At 35.3% G+C, this 23,825-nt stretch overlaps 1 protein-coding gene across 2 annotated transcripts in view; it reads left to right on the forward strand.

Moving 5' to 3' along the window:
• Positions 1-23,825, forward strand: part of LOC129723539 (peroxidasin) — a 248,700-nt gene that overhangs the window by 132,022 nt on the left and 92,853 nt on the right. For both annotated transcript variants that reach the window (XM_055677818.1, XM_055677819.1), the window contains exons 5-7: positions 2,795-3,030; positions 5,235-5,618; positions 12,935-13,120. In XM_055677818.1, coding sequence (XP_055533793.1) covers positions 2,795-3,030; positions 5,235-5,618; positions 12,935-13,120 — 806 coding nt within the window. The remainder of the gene's footprint in view (positions 1-2,794; positions 3,031-5,234; positions 5,619-12,934; positions 13,121-23,825) is intronic.

Raw genomic sequence — 23,825 nt, forward strand, 5'->3', positions numbered from 1 at the left:
CGACCTGGTTGTAAATTTTTCAAACGATCGTAGCTCTTCATCGGAACATCGAAAATCTGCTGGATTTTCACTAGAAAACCGAGGAAAGACTAATTAATCACTTTACTATTGTGAACAAATGAAAACACGTAAGTTTCACGAGTTTTTCACTATTTTCCGTGGAATAAAAATTACATCAAATTGCGCGTTCACGAAAATTCTTTGTTTTACTTACAAATTTGACAGTTTGCTTGCTGAAAACCGATAATGCAACTCAAAAGCATTAACACACTATAAAGAAGGCATTCGCATCACTCAACTATCATAATACATTCTAGTTTGTGAAATATTAAAAGTGTCCATCTTACCCGCAGTGTCCGTCTTTACCTACTTTCCCCTACACTTTGTTTATTTGCCCAAAATAATAACCTGTGCAAAATTGTACAGGTCAATTGCGGGGCTAGCGCTTAGATTAAATTTTTACGTGTTTTTAGATCATTTGGTATGGAATCGAACATCTAATGAATATGAATTTCTTTATCAACGCCAAATTCTTAGTGTTGTGTGAAAGTTGTTGGCGAAACAGTAAAGTTACATCTTGATTGATTTAAGCAAAACTTTACGCAATTGTGAGTTGTTTTTTAGATGACTTGTCATTTTGAATCGGGCCATTTTGCTGTCGCTTCTGAATTCTAACTCCTGAATTTTGATCAATATCGACAATTTTAATGATGGAAACGAAAACTTTGATTGTCTAGGTGTCTTATGATTATAAGAAATACCGTTAATCACAAAGAAATCTGTGAATAAATATCAATCGGAACAAATCGACCTATATTGCAGCATTTCAGGAGCCATTTCGGGTGCTGTAAAAAAAAGCCTGCAAAACAGATGGAAACTGCTTAAAATAGGTTCGGGGTGATTGGAATAGTGTCCCTCGATTGGTAACTTTAATTGATTATTGTTAAAGTTTGCTAACTTGGTTTTACAATCTGAAAATAAGTTCTGCCAGAGAGAAAGATAGAGAACAGTCTCAATACACAGGCGGAATACGTTCCCTACCCTATATTCTGATTCCACGAAAGCATTCGTTGCCGTTCATCATCATTACCGTTTTCATGATAATATTATTAGCAAAAGTCATGACTTTTTCATTTTTTATTCATGAAAACAGGAACGGGTTTGTTTCCATGTGGGGATTTCAGAGTACTTGATTGGTGTTTAGCATCAAAAAGCCGTTTAAATGGAAGTCATGGTTATCATGAAGGTACAATTAATTATTTTTGTAATATTTTTTCGTAGTTTTTAGACTGCTTAAATAATTTTGTGTTTGAATTTAAGCTTGTTTAAATGTTGCTTTGTTTTTTGGTTCACCGTTGGTTTGATTGGTTCTCAGCTGGGCTAGTGGAATATAGAAGTACTTTGCAACACTATTTGGCGATTCTTGATTACATGAGAAAACAAAAGATCAGGAAGAAAAATTTTACTCACTTACATTAATTGTTGCAAATAAAATAAAAGCACACTACATGATTCAAGCAGAATAATATTTATCTGTAGTATCCTAATTTACTAACGTTACAAAGAATGGTTAGATTATTTGCAAAGGAACTGCTTGTGATACTAAATAATAAATCGAAAAGAAACTTAAGCCCAGTTTAAAGTTTAAAGCACTGTAACATGGTAATTTAACGAAACGTTTACTGATAGTGTATGAAACGTTTTGGAAGCACGTTTTCAATTCACGATGCTTGTTTTTCAGAAGTGTACTAGAAGAGAATCCTAATTAACAATAGTTTAATAAACGGTACATTTAAGCAAAAAAAATTGTAATCTTCTATCGTTCGCAGGCATCGTCTTTACATGCACAACTGTTGAAATTAATTTTCTGATCAAATGCTTGTTTATATGAAAATCGCCTAACTATTTAAAACATTGCATCGCAATCTTTTCACAATTGTGTTGGGACGCACAAGGTTCCAGTTAGTAAGCTGAAGTCATGCAAAAGGGGATTAAGCGGAGGTTCAAAACAAAATAGCTCCAGGATATAACTGCTTCTTTTGTTCCTTCTCTAGCAGAGCGTATGATAAACGTAGCTATGAATCACCATGGCGTGAAAACTATGTCGTAGAAAACAAACAATGTTATCAAAGAAGAACTCGTTGAAACAAAATAAAAAAAAGAAATCAGACCTGCTTTCAAAAGACATACAATTCATCAAATGTTTGAACAACACCAAGGCAAGTGCTTTAATACTTTCCGTGTAGTTGTTTTGTATAAGCAACAGAAGCCATGAGAGGAATGAATAATATTCAAAAAAAAAAAATGTAAGAAAGCCATATTTACATAGTCACCCTTCGTTATCAAAGGAGGTTAGGCTGAAATTTCCCGTCTAAAAGAATAAATCAGTATGCAGTTTGCTTCGGCATTAGATTTCCGAGCCGAAGTGTTAAATACAAGCTGATTTTCAGCAACTACCACGAATGTTGTATACTTAGTTACGATTATTGTGACACAAATTGCATTCTGCTAGGTCAGCTAAATCTTTCGATTTAAATTAATTTGAAACAAAATAAATACGAAAGTTGAAACTTTTTGCAAACAAAATCCAATGTCAATCAGACTACGCTCAAACTCAAACTGTTCTAGAATACTGAATCCTTCGGAAAACATGCTCCCCGATCACACCGACCGGTAACCTCATCCACCCATCAAGCGGCAGTGCGGCCTAGAACCGACAACGATAGCATTGTTTCGTGGTTTCGGTAGTTGCTTCACCCCACACTCACTTTTTCGTTCTTTTACTTGTCCACAGATTCCTGTTCGGCAACCACATCCGGCATATTCCCGAGGGATCCTTCGAGGCTCTACCGGCACTGAAACGTCTCCGATTGGACGACAACCCACTGGAATGCGACTGCTCGTTATTGTGGTTCCTGAGGGTGCTGCGGAACTCGAGCAGCACACTGCTTGTTACTGCAGGCTGTGGAACGCCGGAAACGCTCGCTGGCAGACTGGTGGCCAATCTAGCCGAGGACGATTTTCATTGCAGTAAGTAACAGGGATTTAACTTTATAGTACGCAGGGAATATACTCTAGGTAAAATGTTTGTGATCACTTATTAAAAAAGTTTTCTTATTAGAATTTTTTTTAATGCAAAAAAAATGTAGAAATTCTTAAACAGTTTTGTTACTGTCGCTTATACTTTAGGCTTAAGCACTTACTGAGGCAAACATCACGTATGACCCGGTCAACAAATACATAAAAGAATGTTGAGTTTTGATTGACGAAGTCAACTTTAAAAAACGACTAGATGAAATATGATGCATGTTTAATAATTAGGAGTATTTTAAACATTCATAACACTATATTAGGGCATCAGAATATATTTATTACAATGTTGGTAATATGCTAGGGTGAAACTCGCTTGTGAGAATTTGTTATTTTTTTGAAGTGAAACCATAGCTATGTGGGTCAGAATTCGTGAAACGGATCACTAAAAATCGCGATGTCTAATTTTTTCAAATAAGTATTAAAAACTTCAAGAGTTTCACTCGGGAAGTTGATTCTCCAATTTTTATTGAATTTGAGTAAGTTTACAAGTTGTTATTGTCATTTGAAATTTAGGTCAAAATTGTTTTTAAATAGACATTGCTTTAAAAATATTGCATCGAATTTGATGAAATTTTCACAGAAGATGCATCCTGAGTTGTAGTTTTCGAAAATATTTTTTCTAGAGAAAAAAATATTTTTTCAATAGTAACTATTTGAAACAATATGTTGAAAATCTATGTTCTGGGGCACTGAAAAATCTGAAAAAAATCACAAGTATTTTTGACGAAATTTCGAAACTGCCCTGAAAATTTCGCGGTGGTGATATTTTTTGATCAAAAAATATGGGCCTTCAAAGTTGGTGCCGCAACGCATTTTTCAAGCGAAAAATGTTCCTTAACCAAGTTTTCTTCAGTTCTCATACCAAAAAGTGCACCATAATGGCTAAAAGTAATAGCACGGGCGATCTTAACCCGCTGATGCGTTCTGTACGGTTGTCCCCCAACTAAATTTTGCAATATTTTTTTCGTAAAATGTGTAGGTAGGCTTGCGAGTTGTAAGGGGCATAAAATATACTGTCTTCATTATTAAGTTGGGTAACAGACTAAGCATATTTTGACTGTTTTGCGACTAAAAATCATCTCTATTAAACTAATTTTACAAACCTTACAGAATATTTGCATATAACTGAAACTGGGATTGTCAATAGTAGTACTGCTCACACGCTTCACGCTTGAAAATGCGCTTGGCAATAACTTTGAAGGCCCATATCTTTTGATAAAAAAATATCACCACCGCGAAATTTTCAGGGCAGTTTCGAAATTTCGTCAAAAATACTTGTAATTTTTTTTCAGATTTTTCAGTGCCCCAGAACATAGATTTTCAACATATTGTTTTAAATAGTTACTATTGAAAAAATATTTTTTTCTCCAAAAAAAATATTTTCGTGAACTACAACTTAGGATGCATCTGCTGTGAAAATTTCATCAAATTCTATGCAATATTTTTAAAGCTATGTCTGTTTTTTAATTTAATAATAATTTAATTATTTAATTAATTTTTTTAATAATTTTTAAAGCTAAATTTCAAATGACAATAACAACTTGTAAACTTACTCAAATTCAATAAAAATTGGAAAATCAACTTCCCGAGTGAAACTCCTGAAGTTTTTAATACTTATTTGAAAAAATTAGACATCGCGATTTTTAGTGATCCGTTTCACGAATTCTGACCCATGTGGTAACATTTCTATGGCCGATTGATCACAATAAATGACAAGTGGCTGCCGGCTACAGACAGAGCTGTTATTCGTAAAATTGCCTTACTAAATTCATTACCTCTAGGAATGAGTTATTGATTTGCGATATTAAATTGAAGCCTGATATGTGATTTCTGAGCCTACGAGTAAACATGAGTATACTTCTCAGCAGCAATAAGTTGTATAGCAGTAACGTACTTCTACTATGGTGGAAAAGCATTTGAACGAATCTCTTATTGCTTTCTATTCTCTGCTTCGTCCTAGAAGCGTACTTATTTGTGTTTTGATTCTGGCTATTAAACGAAACTCTTATCAGCGAGCGTTTATGTCCACATTTGTTGACCCTTGAAACATTTCAGTGCAGCACCGAATGAATATTGAATCAATGTACATATTCTTGCCTCTTTTTCACTTTCTCTCAAATCCGTTTTCTCTTCCCACGCAGCCAAACCGGAGATTGTGACCGAACCTCGAGATATCGAGATAATCGACGGCCAGACGGCAGTTTTCACATGCAAAGCCGTTGGCGATCCCCGACCGGAAATTGTGTGGATGTTAAACACGAACGAAATTCACTCGGACGATAACCGAATCAATGTGCTGCCAGACGGGTCACTGCGAATCGACGAGGTCACGGCGACAGACGCTGGCCACTATGAATGTATGGCGAAGAACGACATGGGTCATGTGCAGTCCCGGCCGGCCAGGATGATTGTCAACAACGAAGTCATTGAAACGGAATCTGAAGCACCGAAGTTCATACAGACTCCACCGGCCGAGCTGGTACTAGCCGAAGGGCAACCGATTATGCTGCACTGTGTGGTGTCAGGTGAGTGCAGGGAGGGAACTCTGAATTTGTACACTGAGCTACAATATTTGCAAGAGCATCCTTGTTTTCAAAAATAAGCCGTAAAGTTATTTAGATTCTAGCTTCAGGTTTAACAGTTTGGGTCCACAAGGAGGCTATATTGTGGCTTGAAAAAGATCGATGATTTTTATTTAGTGAAGAAGTTTCTTCTATTGAACTTTGGAGAATTAAAATAGTAACGTCAGTCTGATTTGGATGGGGACATGTTGAATTAAGTGACTGCTAGTGTCACAAAGTGATTCCTTAAACTATTCATAAACTTGTAAAGCTGTATGTTCCACGAAAAGCTATTGAAAAATGCTATGTTGGGAAAGTATTGATGATTACCTAAAGCGCTCTATTGGTGAATAAAAATATCCGCCAAAATCATTTGTTTGATTGGCCTAGTTGTAGATAATTGTTCGCGAATGAGGTTTTTTTCACGGCTTTACAGTCATTGAGCGATTAAAACGATTTTATTTTTTCAATGCCCAACGTTTCAATGCTTTATTGCACTTTAGATAATAGGGTTTGCAATCCCGGGAACGATTTCCCGGGAAATACCTTCTCCCGGGATCCCCGGATCCCGGGAACAGAAATATTGATTCCCGGGATCCCGGGATTCCCGATTTCCTTGAAAAATTCCACAAAGTTTACTATAGTTTTCTAATCTATCTATTCATTTATTTATTTCGTCAAGCAAATGTAGACTACAGTTATAATAATACAATGTTTTCTTATATTCTATACATTATTTCCAGTAGTTAGTCGTTTTTTGATTTGATTTCGATATTTTCGCAGTGCTGATTATAGTGACGCATCATGCGACTTATTGAGCCACTTTTTGAGTAGTTAGTTCTGTGAGAGTTTTCCGAAAATATTTTACAATTTTTTAATTGACGACTGGGTGCAAAAAGTTTAGTTGCGATAATAGTTTACAAGATTGCACGCGTTGAGAAATAATGTCATTGATAAAGTAAAGCATTGAAAGTTCGCGGCGTTCTTAAGTGCTTGTATGTCTATAAGCATTAGACTGGGAAACGGTTATATGGGAAAAAAGCGACGGTGTTATTTTTTCGCTCCCATACACTTCTCGTGTTCCTTATGGGTCCTATAACAACTGTGTAACTTTTCAGATCGATCGGTGAAACGCCCGATTTTTAAAGCTTCCATACGATTTTATATGGGAAACACCACTTTTCCAAAACTTTTTCTATAGAGATGTCCAGTTGGCTCCTAAAAATATATCAACACATGATATTTATAGGAAATTTTCCTGGAAAAAAACTCTTCTGAAGACTGCAAGGTGCTACCTTGCTTGTGAAAAAAGATATTCACCTCAGACTGATTGAATATCTGACAAACGGGTCACCATTGAATTTTACTAGAAATACTGCTGCAGCATGCTGCTGTTGTAAATTCAACCATGTGATAATAAATAATATCGCTTTAATTTATCTTGGAGGCTTGCCTCAAGATACTATGAGCAAAAATCACACTTTGAAAAATAATTTCACGCGAAATTATTTCTCATACTTAAGCAAGTTTGCAATAGCAGCATACTGTAGCAGTGTTGCTAGATCCGTCCGTCAGACAATCAATCAGTTTGGGGTGAATAGCTGTTTCTACAAGCACCGTAGCGCCTTACGGTCTTCAGAAGAGTTTTTCCCAGGAAAATTTCCAATGAATATTATGCATTGATATTTTTTTAAGAGCCAAATTGACATCTCTAGAGAATAAGTATTGGAAAAGTGGATTATCCCATATAAAATCGTATGGAAACTTTGAAAATCGGGCGCAAATCGGGCGTTTCACCGATCGATCTGAAAAGTTACACAGTTGTTATGGGACCCATAAAAAACACGAAAAGTGCATGGGAGCTAACATTTATTTTTTGTTCCACCCTAATAAGCATGCAACGTGCTTCATATGATGGTAAGGGAAATGCAGTCCAATTTAGCTTACGAAGCGCGTACAAAAGAAATTTTTTTTTGACAGATTCGATGCGTTCTTCATGTGTGGCAATATAGGGATTCCATACAATGCTACAGTATTCCAGAATTGGTCGGACGTATGTAATATATAATAGTTTGATTGTGTATGGGTCCTGAAAATTATGGCCGAAGCGTTTTATAAAGCCCAGCATACTATTTGCTTTGTTGATTATTGTGTTATTATGTTCTACGAATGTAAGTTTGGAGTCTAAGACTACGCCTAGGTCCCTTACGATTTTGTATTTTGGTCAATGGTGAGAACAACTCCAAATTAGTTTGAATGTGTTAAGAGGCTTTGCTAACGTTCAAGCAAACAGAGCTTTGAGCAAATATTTGTAACAGTATATAGAAAATATTATCCCGAAAAAATATTTTGCTCAAAAAATGCCGTACCAAATATAGCGATGATTTGCCTCAGCTGCCTGACTGCCTAACACTTACTTTTCTCTAGAACAATTTAAGAGAATTGGACACTGCAGTTTCTAATAAAATGTAGCAAGAGCTGAAATCAGTGATTTGGAAGTATTCCAGAATTCAAACACCAGCGTTGATTTAACGTACTTAAGGAAAGCTTCACAGAAGAAATTACATTATCTTGGTCTAACGTAAAATTGTTAGCGGATCTAAAGTGATTGTTTGACGACATGAAAATCCTGAAACCATTTCTTCTGCAAATATTTGCAACAAAAGTCGATCGCAAATTTCTGAACTAATATATGTTTTGTTTTTTTTTCAATTAGTTTTACATGCGAATTGCTAATTAAATTGTAAACGATTATTTATTTGTTACCTTTAATGAATCAAATTTATTTTGAATCCCTTTTTGCTAATTTTTTGTTTTTATTTTCGGTACCCGGGAATTCTCGGAAAATGATTTTTTTCATCCCGGGAAATCAATTCCCGGGAAAATTGCGAACCCTAGTAAATAATAATTTTGTTAATTTTATCCTTTCAAAAAAAAAAAAACTTACCAGTGAAAATAAAAAAAAAACAAACAAGTTATAACTTTTTTATTCTTGATTTCTTTTGCAATATTCAGGTAATCTTTTGTAGTTTCTATAAAAAAATCAGTTTTATGGATCGGCAACACTGTTAAGCCCGTACAAGTTGAAAAATAACCGTCTCGTGAATAAAAAGAAAAAATACATAGTTTTCGGGAAGTAAGGCCATCGGAGTCAAGTGCGATTAAATCAGATTAGAGCACCATGTCGCTGAGAGTGAAAGTGTGGCTATTAGTGAAAATCGAAGTCCGCAGAATCATTAATAAAAGTTGAAAATTTTGAGATTGATAAGCGTCTTCATAGTTTCGTGGTGTTAGTGTGTGTTGTGTACGGGACAGAGATGCCAGATGTTTTTGAAAAATGTCTGCAACTGCCCGAAAAACCGGAAAAATGTGCTCGAAATCTGATAAAAATGTATCCGTGATCCGAAAAAATTTCACTCGCGCGAGTAAAAGTCTGTAAAAGTCTGCACACATTTAAGGAAAATCTGTGCAAATATAAGGAGACTCTAACAAAAATCTGCAGAAACCGTGGAAAAACTGCAAATATCTGCAAATCAATAAATACCTGCACACGGACTCCAAAAATCTGCGCTTTGCAGACAAATCTGCACATTTGGTATCCCTGGTACGGGAGCACGTATCACCTAATAGCGGTGGCAAAGCCATTTGCTTGGCAGCTTATACACATACAGGTTCCCTACCTTTTGCTGCTGCTTGCACGTATGCGCAACGCCCTCGCAATATTTCCATGCATCGTAGGAGAGACGGAGATCAAAGGATTGGAGGAAAGAAAAGGAGTATTGGTGTTGGTGATGTTTTGCATGTACCACGAGTAACTGTGGCACTGAAAAATGTTTTTGATTTAGGGCTCCATGTGGCCTTTCATGATAAGTACTAAAATTACCAAAAACATACTGATATTATTATTCCAATTAATGATGAGTACAGTGTTTAGCGCATTTGTGTACGTGAATTAAGTTTTGGTTGAGAATGAAAAAAAAAAATTGTTAGCTTGTGTTGTTCCTGAATAGAGAGCCTGTATGCAGTCGGCGGGGCGCTAGCCGTTTGGGCGGCTGTCAACGTCAGAACGGGCGAGCTGTATAATTTTGCATTACCGTTGATCGTTTTGGTGTGACAGTTGCCTTAACGGTGGGTGCCTTGTCGATTCTCTGACGTACGGGCTCACTTTTTCGAATTATGTTTGTGTGTCTGTGCAGATGTGGTGAAGTCTATGCGGAGTCTTGGGGATCATTCAAATAATACATAACGCGCTCAGGGGTGGGGGGGTATACAGCGAAGCGTTATATTGCATGTGGCAAACATGTAGAATTGCGTTACATGGGGGTGGGTGGGTAATGAAAATTGCCAAATTCCGCGTTATGTAATATTTGAATGGTTCCTTGCTTTTTTGATCAATTGCTCGGTGGTTGGTGAGTAGGCGCTGTGCGACTGTGTGCGTGTGAAGTGTGAGAACGAGTTTATTACCCGTTTCTTTTCGTGCCTTTTAGCTATAGGTACTAGTGGCGAGGGGGCGCAAAGCGTGTGTTTTCTTACGTGAATATTCCGGCTAACCGAAAACTTTTGCTCTAATTTAGCGATTTTTTTAGCTTTTGAACCAGGGGCGGCGCGTGGCTCATTACATTACATGTGCACTGTCATTTGTGTAGGTTCTTTTTCAAACCAAAGTGTTTCAAGCTTTGAATTGAAGAGTCTCGCTAGCATGCTTACTTGTTTTTTTTTATATATATTTTATTATATTTCGATAATTGCATATATTTGGTGGGTATTAGAGAACAAAGTACATACCTGTGCAGTGCACATGTTGCACAGGTGGACCCGACACCACTGTTTTGAACAAATGTGTTATTTTTGAGCGCTTTGACAACAAATTTGAGACATTGACGATTTGAGATTTGGCGTGTATCTACATTTTATAAAATCATATGGATTTGATTACTTGGAGCTTTGCCAGTTTTTCTATTTAATAGGCAACTCTTGCGTCGTATAGAAAGTTACAAGAATCATATAGACATCTGTTTCCAAAGAGCATGGCTGAAAATTGAAGAAATAAATTCTATCGTTGCCACCGGTTTACGTACGAAGTATATAGTGTTAAGTTTTCTTCCCAATGCTGACAATTTATTTAAATTAATTTCTTCAGCCACAGAAAGCAGCACAACAACCACCGTTGACATTTCGTGGATTTTCTTATAATAGTTCACTTACTATTTTTTTTCGTAACATTTTTTATTATACCCATGCACATTATAATTTCAGATGTGGAAAAATGCTATCAAAGCTCTTCCTTGTATGTTTTTGGGCCGTAACAAATTTCATTGGTGAATGGTGTGCATTTTTGTCAGGAAATTAGAACTGCGTTGAAATTGGTGTGAGCTTATGTAATATAATGTGTGAATTATCTGTACCGATGACTCTAAGTAGTGAATGGTTAGAGAAGGGAGCAACACATCTGAGCAAGCACTGCAATGTAATAGTAATAACTTATTTCAATATATATTTTTTAAGCCGCAGAAAGCAGCAGAGCAACCACTATCGACATAAACTAGTTTCATATGAATTCATCTATTTTATTTCAGAAAACCATAACGCACACTCTCCATTTGTTTTTCGAATATTTTCCTATTACTTTTTTTTTGCATGTTGTACGTTAAAAATTCGAAAGTTTCAGCTTTGAAAGAAAGTCAATCGAAATCTTATTTACATATTCTTTTTTTTCTTATTGTATTTTAATACATTTTAATTCATCCCACTTTATAGGTAAATAATTATTATTTTATTGTTATAATTAATTAAATGAATTATATGCTTAATTCAATATATATTCTTTTAGCCGCAGAAAGCAGCAGAGCAACCACTATCGACATAAACTAGTTTCATATGAATTCATCTATCTTATTTCAGCAAACCATAACGCACACTCTCCATTTGTTTTTCAAATGTTTTCTTATTACTATTTTTTTGCATGTTGTGCGTCAAAAATTTGAAAGTTTCAGCTTTGAAAGGAAGTCAACCGAAATCTTATTTACATATTCTTATTTTTCTTATTGTATTTCAATACATTTTTATTCATCCCACTTTATAAGTAAATGATTATTATTATATTGTTATAATTTACTAAATGAATTATGATCATATCACTTATCAAAGTGAATCCTGATCGGTAACCCACCCTACTAACAAAACTCCCATCCGTGGTCTTTGTAGGGATGCAGAGGTATACTCGGTCTCTAACAAAGCAAAGACTGCATTCTAACATTCCTTCCCTATTGTAGGTTTCGTGCGGCACTGGTATAACAGGAAATTTATAGGTCCGAGCGAAACGTGTTCGAAAATTTTCGTTTAAAATCATTTTCCTTTTCACGAAAACCTCAAATTTTTAAACTTTTCCTACTCACCCAACCTATTTGAGTCTGTTATATACATATAATGAGCAAGTTGTATGAGTTTAAATCTCTTTTCTACCATCTTTTGAAGTATATTTTTAATGTGAATCGCAAAAACAAATCTACTTATAACTCTAGATATTTTGTTAATTTTGAAACAAATTTTTATGAGATAAAACTGAACCGCGTTTGGCATCGTTTGACATCAAAATCCAAAATAAAAAATTTTGAAATGTGCCGTTGTTACACGAAACTGACGATATCCCCAACTGACTGTAAGGACGTGGCCGGCGCCATTATTGGTCCATAAAACATCGGGTCATTGAATGATGCACAGTGAGGAGGAATGGCCACTCCCAGTCGTTTCTTCAGTTGATTCATTGTGCATCTTGAATGGCTCGGACCCATCACGGAGTAGCAACCATTGATATGTACAGTCAGAACTAAGCTAAGCTAAGCTATAAAAAATCAGTTTTATGACAAATGAGCTTCTTTAGATAATTAATTTATAATCTTTCTTTTAGCTTTTGATAAAAAAAGAAGTTTTTTCAGAGTGTTTATTTATTTCAGAAAGACAAAATTATTATCTACAACTTTGCGCAAGAAGTCACACCGATCAAACAAACCGTTTTGGCTCTAAAAATATTTGTATTCATCAATACCTGCCCAAATTAGTGTTTTTCAATAGCTCTGAAAATGAGTCGTGTTTCAAAACACTAAACCAATAGCACGAAATGGCATCTTTCGCCCATAGAAACGTCTATGCAATGTCTCAAAAGTCATCGACGTAAGCCTTATAACTTACAAGCGGTAAATTTAAAAAAATATCACTAAAAGCAAAAAAATACAAACATAAAAAGGTTACAACTTTAATTTTTTTATTCGTTTTTCTCTCAGGAGCCCCGATACCAAGCATTATGTGGAAATTTAACAACCAGTACGTACAGAATGGCCGCATTAAATTGTTCGGTAACGGGTCGCTGATTTTGCCGGTAGCAACGCTGGACGATGGCGGCGTGTATAGCTGTTACGCCGGAAACGCCATTGGGAACGTGTCCGTCAATGCCACCGTACGTGTGAATGGTAAGTGAAGTTATGGCACATTTGGCGAGAAAGTTTCGGCTACCTGGACCACCCTCCTTTTTGGTAATGGTAATACGTTAGGGGCAATGCACAATCCAGATTTTTGAACATTTGAACCTTTCCTCTCCCCCTCCGTGGACAATCGCTGATATAAATGCTGTAGATTTTGTATGGAACGAGGAAATTTTACAAATAACCCCTCCTTCCCCTTCCTTAACCCGTCCACGTGGAATGTTGATAGCCCCTAACATACAAGTGCATGCTCTTATTGCAATTTACTGCCGGTAACCGCAAGTCAGTCCCATCTGTAAAAATATGAAATCGAGAAAACAGTTTCGAAAGATATTCTATTCACGCTAAGTTATCACTTATTTAACATGAAATATTTTGACAATATTCATGCTAAAATATAGTTTGAATACTAGGCTGCACTTATTACGTTGTAAAAACCATTGAAATAATTGATTTAATGATAAAAACCTTGAGTGTGTCTGACTTGCCGTTACATTCGACATCGAAAAGAAAAGTAACCGCATGTCAGTCACATTGTCATGTTGATGCTATAGTGCTTGTCGACGTGTTGTTATTCGTTGCTGTGGAAATTCATCAATCCTTCGCAATTCAGAAGTGTATGTTCATGTGAACAGTTCCAAAAATGTCGATGTTGGAAAATCTCATGATGTACGGAACCGATGAAAGCTCATCTGGTGAGGATTCGGATAAATAAACTGCAGCCGGAACTGCAGTTGGTTCATTTGACAACAAATGTCAAGATGATCAAAATCCGTTTGAGGTTCGAGCATCACCTTCGGTGATATCTTGGAACATTTCCTGGATTCTGATGGAAGCTTTTTCGATACTGAAGACCTGAAGCGAACCAAGGAAAACCAAAAAAATGGACTTGAACTCATATTAGCAGGAAATAACCTACAGCACATAAATTCATCACCATATCGAACCAAAAAATAATCCCAATAATTGATAATTGTTACTAGATAACTTATTTTCATATAAACGGTCATATCGAACTTCTCTTCTCCACTCCCCATCCATTTTATTTTTTTTTAATTGGGACTGACTTGCGGTTACTTTTCATGATGGGACAATTCGACTTGGTATTGATTTCCACTTTTGTTGAACAAACCACTATTTTATATCGGTACATCTGAAAATACACACAATGCTAGGCCAGAATCCGATTTTAACTCAAAATTGACAAAATTACAGATGAGATTGACTTGCGGTTACCGGCAGTTTAAGCATCAGAAGAGCGATCATGGTTTAAATTAATTTTTCATTTATATTAGCTGTCCCGGCAAACTTCGTCCCGCCCATGTTGGTTATTTAAATAATTTTAAACATTCTAAATTGATTCCACATACTTTCAAGGATTGGTTTTGCTGTTTATTTGCAAATGCATGACAAGTCGGACATTGGATACTCGGAATGCAAATCATTGAAATGAATGGTTTAATCGAAAAGAGAACATTTTCATCATAAAATTTGTCTTAAAGTATCGTTGTTTGTAATAGATTGGTTTTCAGATGCTTTTGGTTGGTTCAGGTTTCGAGGCATGAGTCGTTGAATAGTTAGTTACTTCTTCGTGATTATTTCTACAATCTACTGATTTATTCGGGAAGGGTGTCAATCCATCATGAAAACGTTTATTGTACTCTAAAATCCTCACTTTCCAAACTTGGTTCCATTTGCTTGATTAGTTCTTGAGTTACGTAGAAATTTATGTTTCGTTTATATGGAAGCCTTCCCTTCTACAGGAGAGGTATTGATCTACTACAGAAATTTTTCTTGTTCCCGTGAACCACAACACGCCAAATTTGATTCCATTTTCTTGATTATTTTCCGAGTAATGCAGAAATTTTCGTTCCATTCATTCATACGTAAATTATCATAAGAACCTTCCCCGGCCCTAAAAACCCCTACACACAAATTTTCACGCTAATCGGTTTAGTCATTTCACAAGTCCATATGGATCAGACAGACAGACAGAGCTCCATTTTTATATGTATGGATATCAATTTAACCTTCCAGTTGGCGAGGTTCAACCCTTTTGGTTAAACAAGTCTGCCTTTGTATGCTCGAGCTCAGGTATGAGATCGATAGAATCGCAGCAGTCCACCGGCGCATTTAAACTGATGAAACTAAACGAAAAATGTAAACAAGGCGAAATAGAGATGGGCGAATTTCATTGTCCAAATGTTTCATTAAAAGGGTGAAACAAGAAAAATGCAAATTTTTAGCATAAATGCGCAGATTTAGTTCGGTTTGAGGAACTATAAAACAGGTTCATTCGATGTCAATTTATTGTGTTAAAGTCTATTTTCTTTACTTCAATTTAAATTGCGATTTGAGAATGTACTTGCGAATTTCAAAAGTGATATTTCTCATTGTTTACATTTCACTCTGAATATATTTTGTGGCAATCAAGAAACAAGAACATTGAGTAGTGAATAAAAAATAGTAAACAATAAACAGTGAACAGTTAACAGTTAACAGTAAACAGTAAACAGTAAACAGTAAACAGTAAACAGTAAACAGTAAACAGTAAACAGTAAACAGTAAACAGTAAACAGTAAACAGTAAACAGTAAACAGTAAACAGTAAACAGTAAACAGTAAACAGTAAACAGTAAACAGTAAACAGTAAACAGTAAACAGTAAACAGTAAACAGTAAACAGTAAACAGTAAACAGTAAACAATGAACAGAATGTACTTGCGAATTTCAAAAGTGATATTTCTCATTGTTTACATTTCACTCTGAATATATTTTGTGGCAATCAAGAAACAAAAACATTGAGTAGTGAATAAAAAATAGTAAACAATAAACAGTGAACAGTTAACAGTTAACAGTTAACAGTAAACAGTAAACAGTAAACAGTAAACAGTAAACAGTAAACAGTAAACAGTAAACAGTAAACAGTAAACAGTAAACAGTAAACAGTAAACAGTAAACAGTAAACAGTAAACAGTAAACAGTAAACAGTAAACAGTAAACAGCAAACAGTAAACAGTAAACAGTAAACAGTAAACAGTAAACAGTAAACAGTAAACAGTAAACAGTAAACAGTAAACAGTAAACAGTAAACAGTAAACAGTAAACAGTAAACAGTCAACAGTAAACAGTAAACAGTAAACAGTAAACAGTAAACAGTAAACAGTAAACAGTAAACAGTAAACAGTAAACAGTAAACAGTAAACAGTAAACAGTAAACAGTAAACAGTAAACAGTAAACAGTAAACAGTAAACAGTAAACAGTAAACAGTAAACAGTAAACAGTAAACAGTAAACAGTAAACAGTAATCAGTAAACAGTAAACAGTAAACAGTAAACAGTAAACAGTCAACAGTAAACAGTAAACAGTAAACAGTAAACAGTAAACAGTAAACAGTAAACAGTAAACAGTAAACAGTAAACAGTAAACAGTAAACAGTAAACAGTAAACAGTAAACAGTAAACAGTAAACAGTAAACAGTAAACAGTAAACAGTAAACAGTAAACAGTAAACAGTAAACAGTAAACAGTAAACAGTAAACAGTAAACAATGAACAGAATGTACTTGCGAATTTCAAAAGTGATATTTCTCATTGTTTACATTTCACTCTGAATATATTTTGTGGCAATCAAGAAACAAAAACATTGAGTAGTGAATAAAAAATAGTAAACAATAAACAGTAAACAGTTAACAGTTAACAGTTAACAGTAAACAGTAAACAGTAAACAGTAAACAGTAAACAGTAAACAGTAAACAGTAAACAGTAAACAGTAAACAGTAAACAGTAAACAGTAAACAGTAAACAGTAAACAGTAAACAGTAAACAGTAAACAGTAAACAGTAAACAGTAAACAGTAAACAGCAAACAGTAAACAGTAAACAGTAAACAGTAAACAGTAAACAGTAAACAGTAAACAGTAAACAGTAAACAGTAAACAGTAAACAGTAAACAGTAAACAGTAAACAGTAAACAGTAAACAGTAAACAGTAAACAGTCAACAGTCAACAGTCAACAGTAAACAGTAAACAGTAAACAGTAAACAGTAAACAGTAAACAGTAAACAGTAAACAGTAAACAGTAAACAGTAAACAGTAAACAGTAAACAGTAAACAGTAAACAGTAAACAGTAAACAGTAAACAGTAAACAGTAAACAGTAAACAGTAAACAGTAAACAGTAAACAGTAAACAGTAAACAGTAAACAGTAAACAGTAAACAGTAAACAGTAAACAATGAACAGAATGTACTTGCGAATTTCAAAAGTGATATTTCTCATTGTTTACATTTCACTCTGAATATATTTTGTGGCAATCAAGAAACAAAAACATTGAGTAGTGAATAAAAAATAGTAAACAATAAACAGTGAACAGTTAACAGTTAACAGTTAACAGTAAACAGTAAACAGTAAACAGTAAACAGTAAACAGTAAACAGTAAACAGTAAACAGTAAACAGTAAACAGTAAACAGTAAACAGTAAACAGTAAACAGTAAACAGTAAACAGTAAACAGTAAACAGTAAACAGTAAACAGTAAACAGTAAACAGTAAACAGCAAACAGTAAACAGTAAACAGTAAACAGTAAACAGTAAACAGTAAACAGTAAACAGTAAACAGTAAACAGTAAACAGTAAACAGTAAACAGTAAACAGTAAACAGTAAACAGTCAACAGTCAACAGTCAACAGTAAACAGTAAACAGTAAACAGTAAACAGTAAACAGTAAACAGTAAACAGTAAACAGTAAACAGTAAACAGTAAACAGTAAACAGTCAACAGTAAACAGTAAACAGTAAACAGTAAACAGTAAACAGTAAACAGTAAACAGTAAACAGTAAACAGTAAACAGTAAACAGTAAACAGTAAACAGTAAACAGTAAACAGTAAACAGTAAACAGTAAACAGTAAACAGTAAACAGTAAACAGTAAACAGTAAACAGTAAACAGTAAACAGTAAACAGTAAACAGTAAACAGTAAACAGTAAACAGTAAACAGTAAACAATGAACAGAATGTACTTGCGAATTTCAAAAGTGATATTTCTCATTGTTTACATTTCACTCTGAATATATTTTGTGGCAATCAAGAAACAAAAGTAGTGAATAAAAAATAGTAAACAATAAACAGTGAACAGTTAACAGTTAACAGTTAACAGTAAACAGTAAACAGTAAACAGTAAACAGTAAACAGTAAACAGTAAACAGTAAACAGTAAACAGTAAACAGTAAACAGTAAACAGTAAACAGTAAACAGTAAACAGTAAACAGTAAACAGTAAACAGTAAACAGTAAACAGTAAACAGTAAACAGCAAACAGTAAACAGTAAACAGTAAACAGTAAACAGTAAACAGTAAACAGTAAACAGTAAACAGTAAACAGTAAACAGTAAACAGTAAACAGTAAACAGTAAACAGTCAACAGTCAACAGTCAACAGTCAACAGTAAACAGTAAACAGTAAACAGTAAACAGTAAACAGTAAACAGTAAACAGTAAACAGTAAACAGTAAACAGTAAACAGTAAACAGTAAACAGTAAACAGTAAACAGTAAACAGTAAACAGTAAACAGTCAACAGTAAACAGTAAACAGTAAACAGTAAACAGTAAACAGTAAACAGTAAACAGTAAACAGTCAACAGTAAACAGTAAACAGTAAACAGTAAACAGTAAACAGTAAACAGTAAACAGGAAACAGTAAACAGTCAACAGTAAACAGTAAACAGTAAACAGTAAACAGTAAACAGTAAAAGTAAACAGTAAACAGTAAACAGTAAACAGTAAACAGTAAACAGTAAACAGTAAACAGTAAAAGTAAACAGTAAACAGTAAACAGTAAACAGTAAACAGTAAACAGTAAACAGTAAACAGTAAACAGTAAACAGTAAACAGTAAACAGTAAACAGTAAACAGTAAACAGTAAACAGTAAACAGTAAACAGTAAACAGTAAACAGTAAACAGTAAACAGTAAACAGTAAACAGTAAACAGTAAACAGTAAACAGTAAACAGTAAACAGTAAACAGTAAACAGTAAACAGTAAACAGTAAACAGTAAACAGTAAACAGTAAACAGTAAACAGTAAACAGTAAACAGTAAACAGAAACAGTAAACAGTAAACAGTAAACAGTAAATAGTAAATAGTAAATAGTAAATAGTAAACAGTGAACAGTAAAAAGTAAACAATGAACAGGAAACAGTAAACAGTAAATTGTAAACTTTACATGACTGCATTCCAAACCCTCTAAATCTTATAGAAATAGATCTTATCATCGAGTACGGTAAAAAAAATTACGGAGATTAACTTTTGCATTAAAAAAAATAGACAAAAAATGCAGATTTTTCATGGGTTTACCTTCATACGCACTGACGAAACTACTCAACATCAATCATAGTAACGCATAAGTCAGCAAAAAAAAAATGACCGCTCTATCAGTTGAGGTGTAATTGTGATGGCGAAAACAGTGTGGCTACTCCGTTCAGCAGTGTGCATATCCAAAGAACGATACTCCGCCTTGTCGAAAACGGACATCAAGGTCGGTACAACTGGCCAAACAGTAAAAAAAAACCTGGCGAACATGGACATACATGTCAGGTAGCGGCAGTACCGTCTCGGAGCTGCAGGTAACGATGCAGCGACAGCGGCTGAATAAGATTTTCAAGCCGATTTTCTTGGACGACGAGACCTGTCTCACCCTGGATGGCAACGACTGGCAGGGCACTTCGTATTTTTCCCCCACGAAGGAAGTGAGCTCCGAGGTTCCACACACTTCCACACACCAAGTTCCCCAAGAAGCTGCTGTTGTGGCTGACAATCAGCGAGAAGGGGAAGTCAAAGCCGCGCTTCTTTTACTCCGCACTAGCCGAAAACGGGAAAATTTATAGTACGAAGTGCCTGCCGGAAGTTGCGTCGGTCATGAAGAAATACCATAACGGCGAAGACGCAGTGCTCTGCAGGATCTAGCGTCGGCCCACTACTCGAAGTGGTGGTATCGTCATGGTGATTTGAACTGGTATTGGTTTTGGTTTGAAGGCTGCTACCGTTGAAGCAGTGTTAGGGATGGAAGAGTCGATTTTTTGAGCGCCAATTTTAAACGTTCATCCGAAGCCGAAGCTTTCTCGAAACCATGCTTGTCATTCTCCACAGTATGTGAAAGGAGAGGAGAAAAAATTCACCGCGCACTTCCCTTCCAGTATGTGCCTGCGTGTAGCAAATGCTTTCACCACACTGTAGGGATGGGAAAACTATCAGTAACTACTGATAGTTATCAGTAAGAAAAAACTTCATTAACTATCAGTAAAGTTGTTCTCTAACTGATATTGTCTGAATTTTTTTTTTTGTACGGGAGATAGGTACTCTACAGTCATGTAATTTTCATATAGGCGCAACTAAGAAAAATTTTTTAAGGGGGGCTATTTTTCCTAAATTTACATTGAAAAAATATAGATAAAATAACGATTGAAAAAAATATCGATAAACGCTTAAATGCTTTTTTAATTAAATATTGTGTAACAAAGTGTCGTAACAAAAAAAAACAATACAATAAAAAAGATCACTTTAATCGGGATTGAATCTCCGAACTAATGGCTTGAAGCGTTAACGCCAAACTTACCAAGCCTCGTTTTTAATCGCTGTAATACTGAAAAGCTCCTCTCCGCAGGTTGGGGACTAAAAAATTTCTTGTGTGAGAGCCCGATCAGAAGAGCTTAACTAAAATATTACAAAACTCTATCAACGTGAGATACAAATAACATATTTTGATACAATATTGTATTTTCCATATAATTTTGATAACAAAATTGAATCTGAATGTGTCATAATAACAAAACCTGAAATGAAGTAGTTTTGAAACAAGTCTAACTAGTTTTTCGTTTTTATCAAAACCTGTTTCTAACAATGTTTGTTATTATATTGTTCTATATACTATCTTATCTTGTTAGAAAGCTGATACATTAGTGACAAATTTTGATATATGTTTGATATCAGTAGAATCATTTCTGTTATGATTTCTGTTATTTTAACACCTAACGGGATCAATTTGAAAACACAGCCTATAAGGGTTTTCCCGTAACAAACTAACAGCTTCTGTTACATTTTTGTTTTTTTTCTTTCTGATCGGGAGCGCTTTTTGCGGCATTCGAAAGCTCTCGTGTCCGAAAGTGGCATAATACAATTTTTGGCGATTTACTATTTTTTATCAAAATGAACAATACAGATTGGGTTTGATTTCTCTTATGTAAACCTAAATCACCAAACATATGCAATACCATTAAGGCAAACAATGTGTGCAGCAGAGGAAGTGAAAGATATACCGATTCCCGACAGGACTTGAAACCGCAATCTCCCTGTCTCCAGGATGGTGTTTTGACCAATTAAACTACGGAGGACGGTGGTACTGTTCCACAATCTATATGCGTATCACATTTCACTGCCGACTCATTCTATTGCTCATCCCTAACTACACACACTGCTGTGCAAGCGTTATTTATACAAGTGAAAGGAATGTCTCATCACACACAGAAGAGTCAGCTGACGCTGATAACTCTTAAAGACCTGTGTGATCGAGACCAAAGTCAGTCTGAGTCGTGCTTGCAAGTGCGACACAACAATTAAAGGAGCTCCGTAGGGCTAAATTTTTTGAACTAATTTATATTTCTAACAACGGCTTTTACCCGTGAGCATTCAAGTTCATTAAGGCAGACAATGTGTGCAACAGAGAAAGTGAAAAATAAGCGAACCGTCCCCCGTAGTTTAATTGGTCAAAACACCATGCCGGAGACAGGGAGATTGCGGGCTCAAGTCCCGTCAGGATGCGGTATATTTTTCCAAATCTGTATCATATTCGAATCATCTGTATCATATTTAATGTAGTAGCGTTGATAATTTTCTTAAAACTTAAATGCAAATTACTGATATTTACTGATAGTATTCAGTAACGAAGCAGAAATTACTGATAGTTATCAGTAAGAATTTTTATTGATAGTTCCCATCACAACCACACTGCTTCTTTCTTCCCTCCAAAGTGTCTCAACCAGCTTAGAGAGACAAACACACTTCCAGTTCACCCCACATCTGATAGAAACAAGAGGGGTGAATCACTCTACAGAGAAAACGCAGAAAAACACAAAAGTGTCACTGGAGAGTAGTCCGGAAGGTGAAAAAAAAATCTACCGTGCAAAAATGTAGTCCTCGTGTAGCTACGAACGAATTCCACCAGAGTAAATTCGACCGGCACGAGCGGCGCGAGCAACGCAGTCTATTTTTTTTTCTCCCAATCTCTTTTCCTCTTCTGCCATGCTCAAGAAACCAACTGTGAAACGCACCGCAGATAGCTCTGCAGTGTAATTATTGTGCGTGATGTCCACACGTGTGAGAAAGTACACCATAGTCCATTGTCTCGCAAGAGAGAGATTTCAGATTTCACCGCAGTGCGTTCAGGTAGCTCAACGGATAAAAATCGTTTGTCGCTCTTTTCTAGCATGAGCGTATTGATTTGCTCTTTAGTGTGACGGCAGTTCCGCAGTGCAAGATGTTCTCCTGCACTCAAGAGATTTTCTGAGGAGAAAAGACAAGCATGCTCGAAACATCAGGATTCTTATGCATATTTGATTTATATTCCGATTTTAATCTACTTTAATGTATTCATTATACTGCTGTTACATTATTGATTGATTAAGACTTGAGCTTTTGCGTGTACATCTGTTCATTTCGTTTGTTACTGATTGGAACTATATAAACTGCAAATTACGTTGCTTTACTTGAAAACCGTTTAAAGATTTTGCTTATCGAAAATCCCATGGAAAAGTTCGGTAACTGTTGTTCCACTAAGCTGCTTAAAAGCAGCAACCGATGAATAAATAAAAAATCAACTTTTTTTACAGTAAAACTTACACTGTTTGAACATAACTTATGTCAATGAAAATCATAGTAATATACTCCGTACCATGGAAAGTACCATGGAAAATACATGCTAACTAATATGGAATGAGTGATATTCCGCCCCGAAGTATGCTGCAGAAATAGTCGGGTAATACGACTACTGAAAAGTCATGTTTGCTGGCCAAGTAATAGTGATGCTGGCAGCGTGAAAATTAAAGCAGTATTAACAATGCATGTAACCCCTATGCGGTTCTGTTCGTTAGGCTGAAAATTAACTTTGTCAGTAACCGACGTAGGTAGGTATATAATCGTGGAGGAAATTGACTAGGGAGGAGCTAGGCAGAAAATTACCGACCAGAGAATATTTGAATCGGCACATTGTTAAACGAATATGCCTGTGATATGAATTCCTGTATAGAGTAGCGATTATTGTGTGCGATTGTTGACATTACTGTGTTCAGTATATCAACCTCAACATAGTAAACTATAAATGAATTGTTATAGTTCTACTGGTGTATAATTAAATCCCAAAACAGTCTCCACATTAGTATAATTTTCTGCATTTTCTTTTACGAGGGGTTGCGTAGAGGTAACAGTGCATAATAATGTCCTAATTCACTAGAAACTTCTATATTCTGGAGTAATCAGTTAATTTGTATCAACATGCAGCTAACCATCCATCGCTATCCACTCGTTTAGATTTTCATATCGTCGGTTTCGTGCAACACTGGCACAACTCAAAACTCAAAAATGCAAAACTTCTAGTTGGGCCAGTGTTGCACGAAACTGACGATATGCTGTAGCGTTGAAAAAATGTTGGCAT

This window comes from Wyeomyia smithii, chromosome 2 (assembly GCF_029784165.1).
Source record: "Wyeomyia smithii strain HCP4-BCI-WySm-NY-G18 chromosome 2, ASM2978416v1, whole genome shotgun sequence".
NCBI classification, from domain to species: Eukaryota; Metazoa; Arthropoda; class Insecta; order Diptera; family Culicidae; genus Wyeomyia; species Wyeomyia smithii.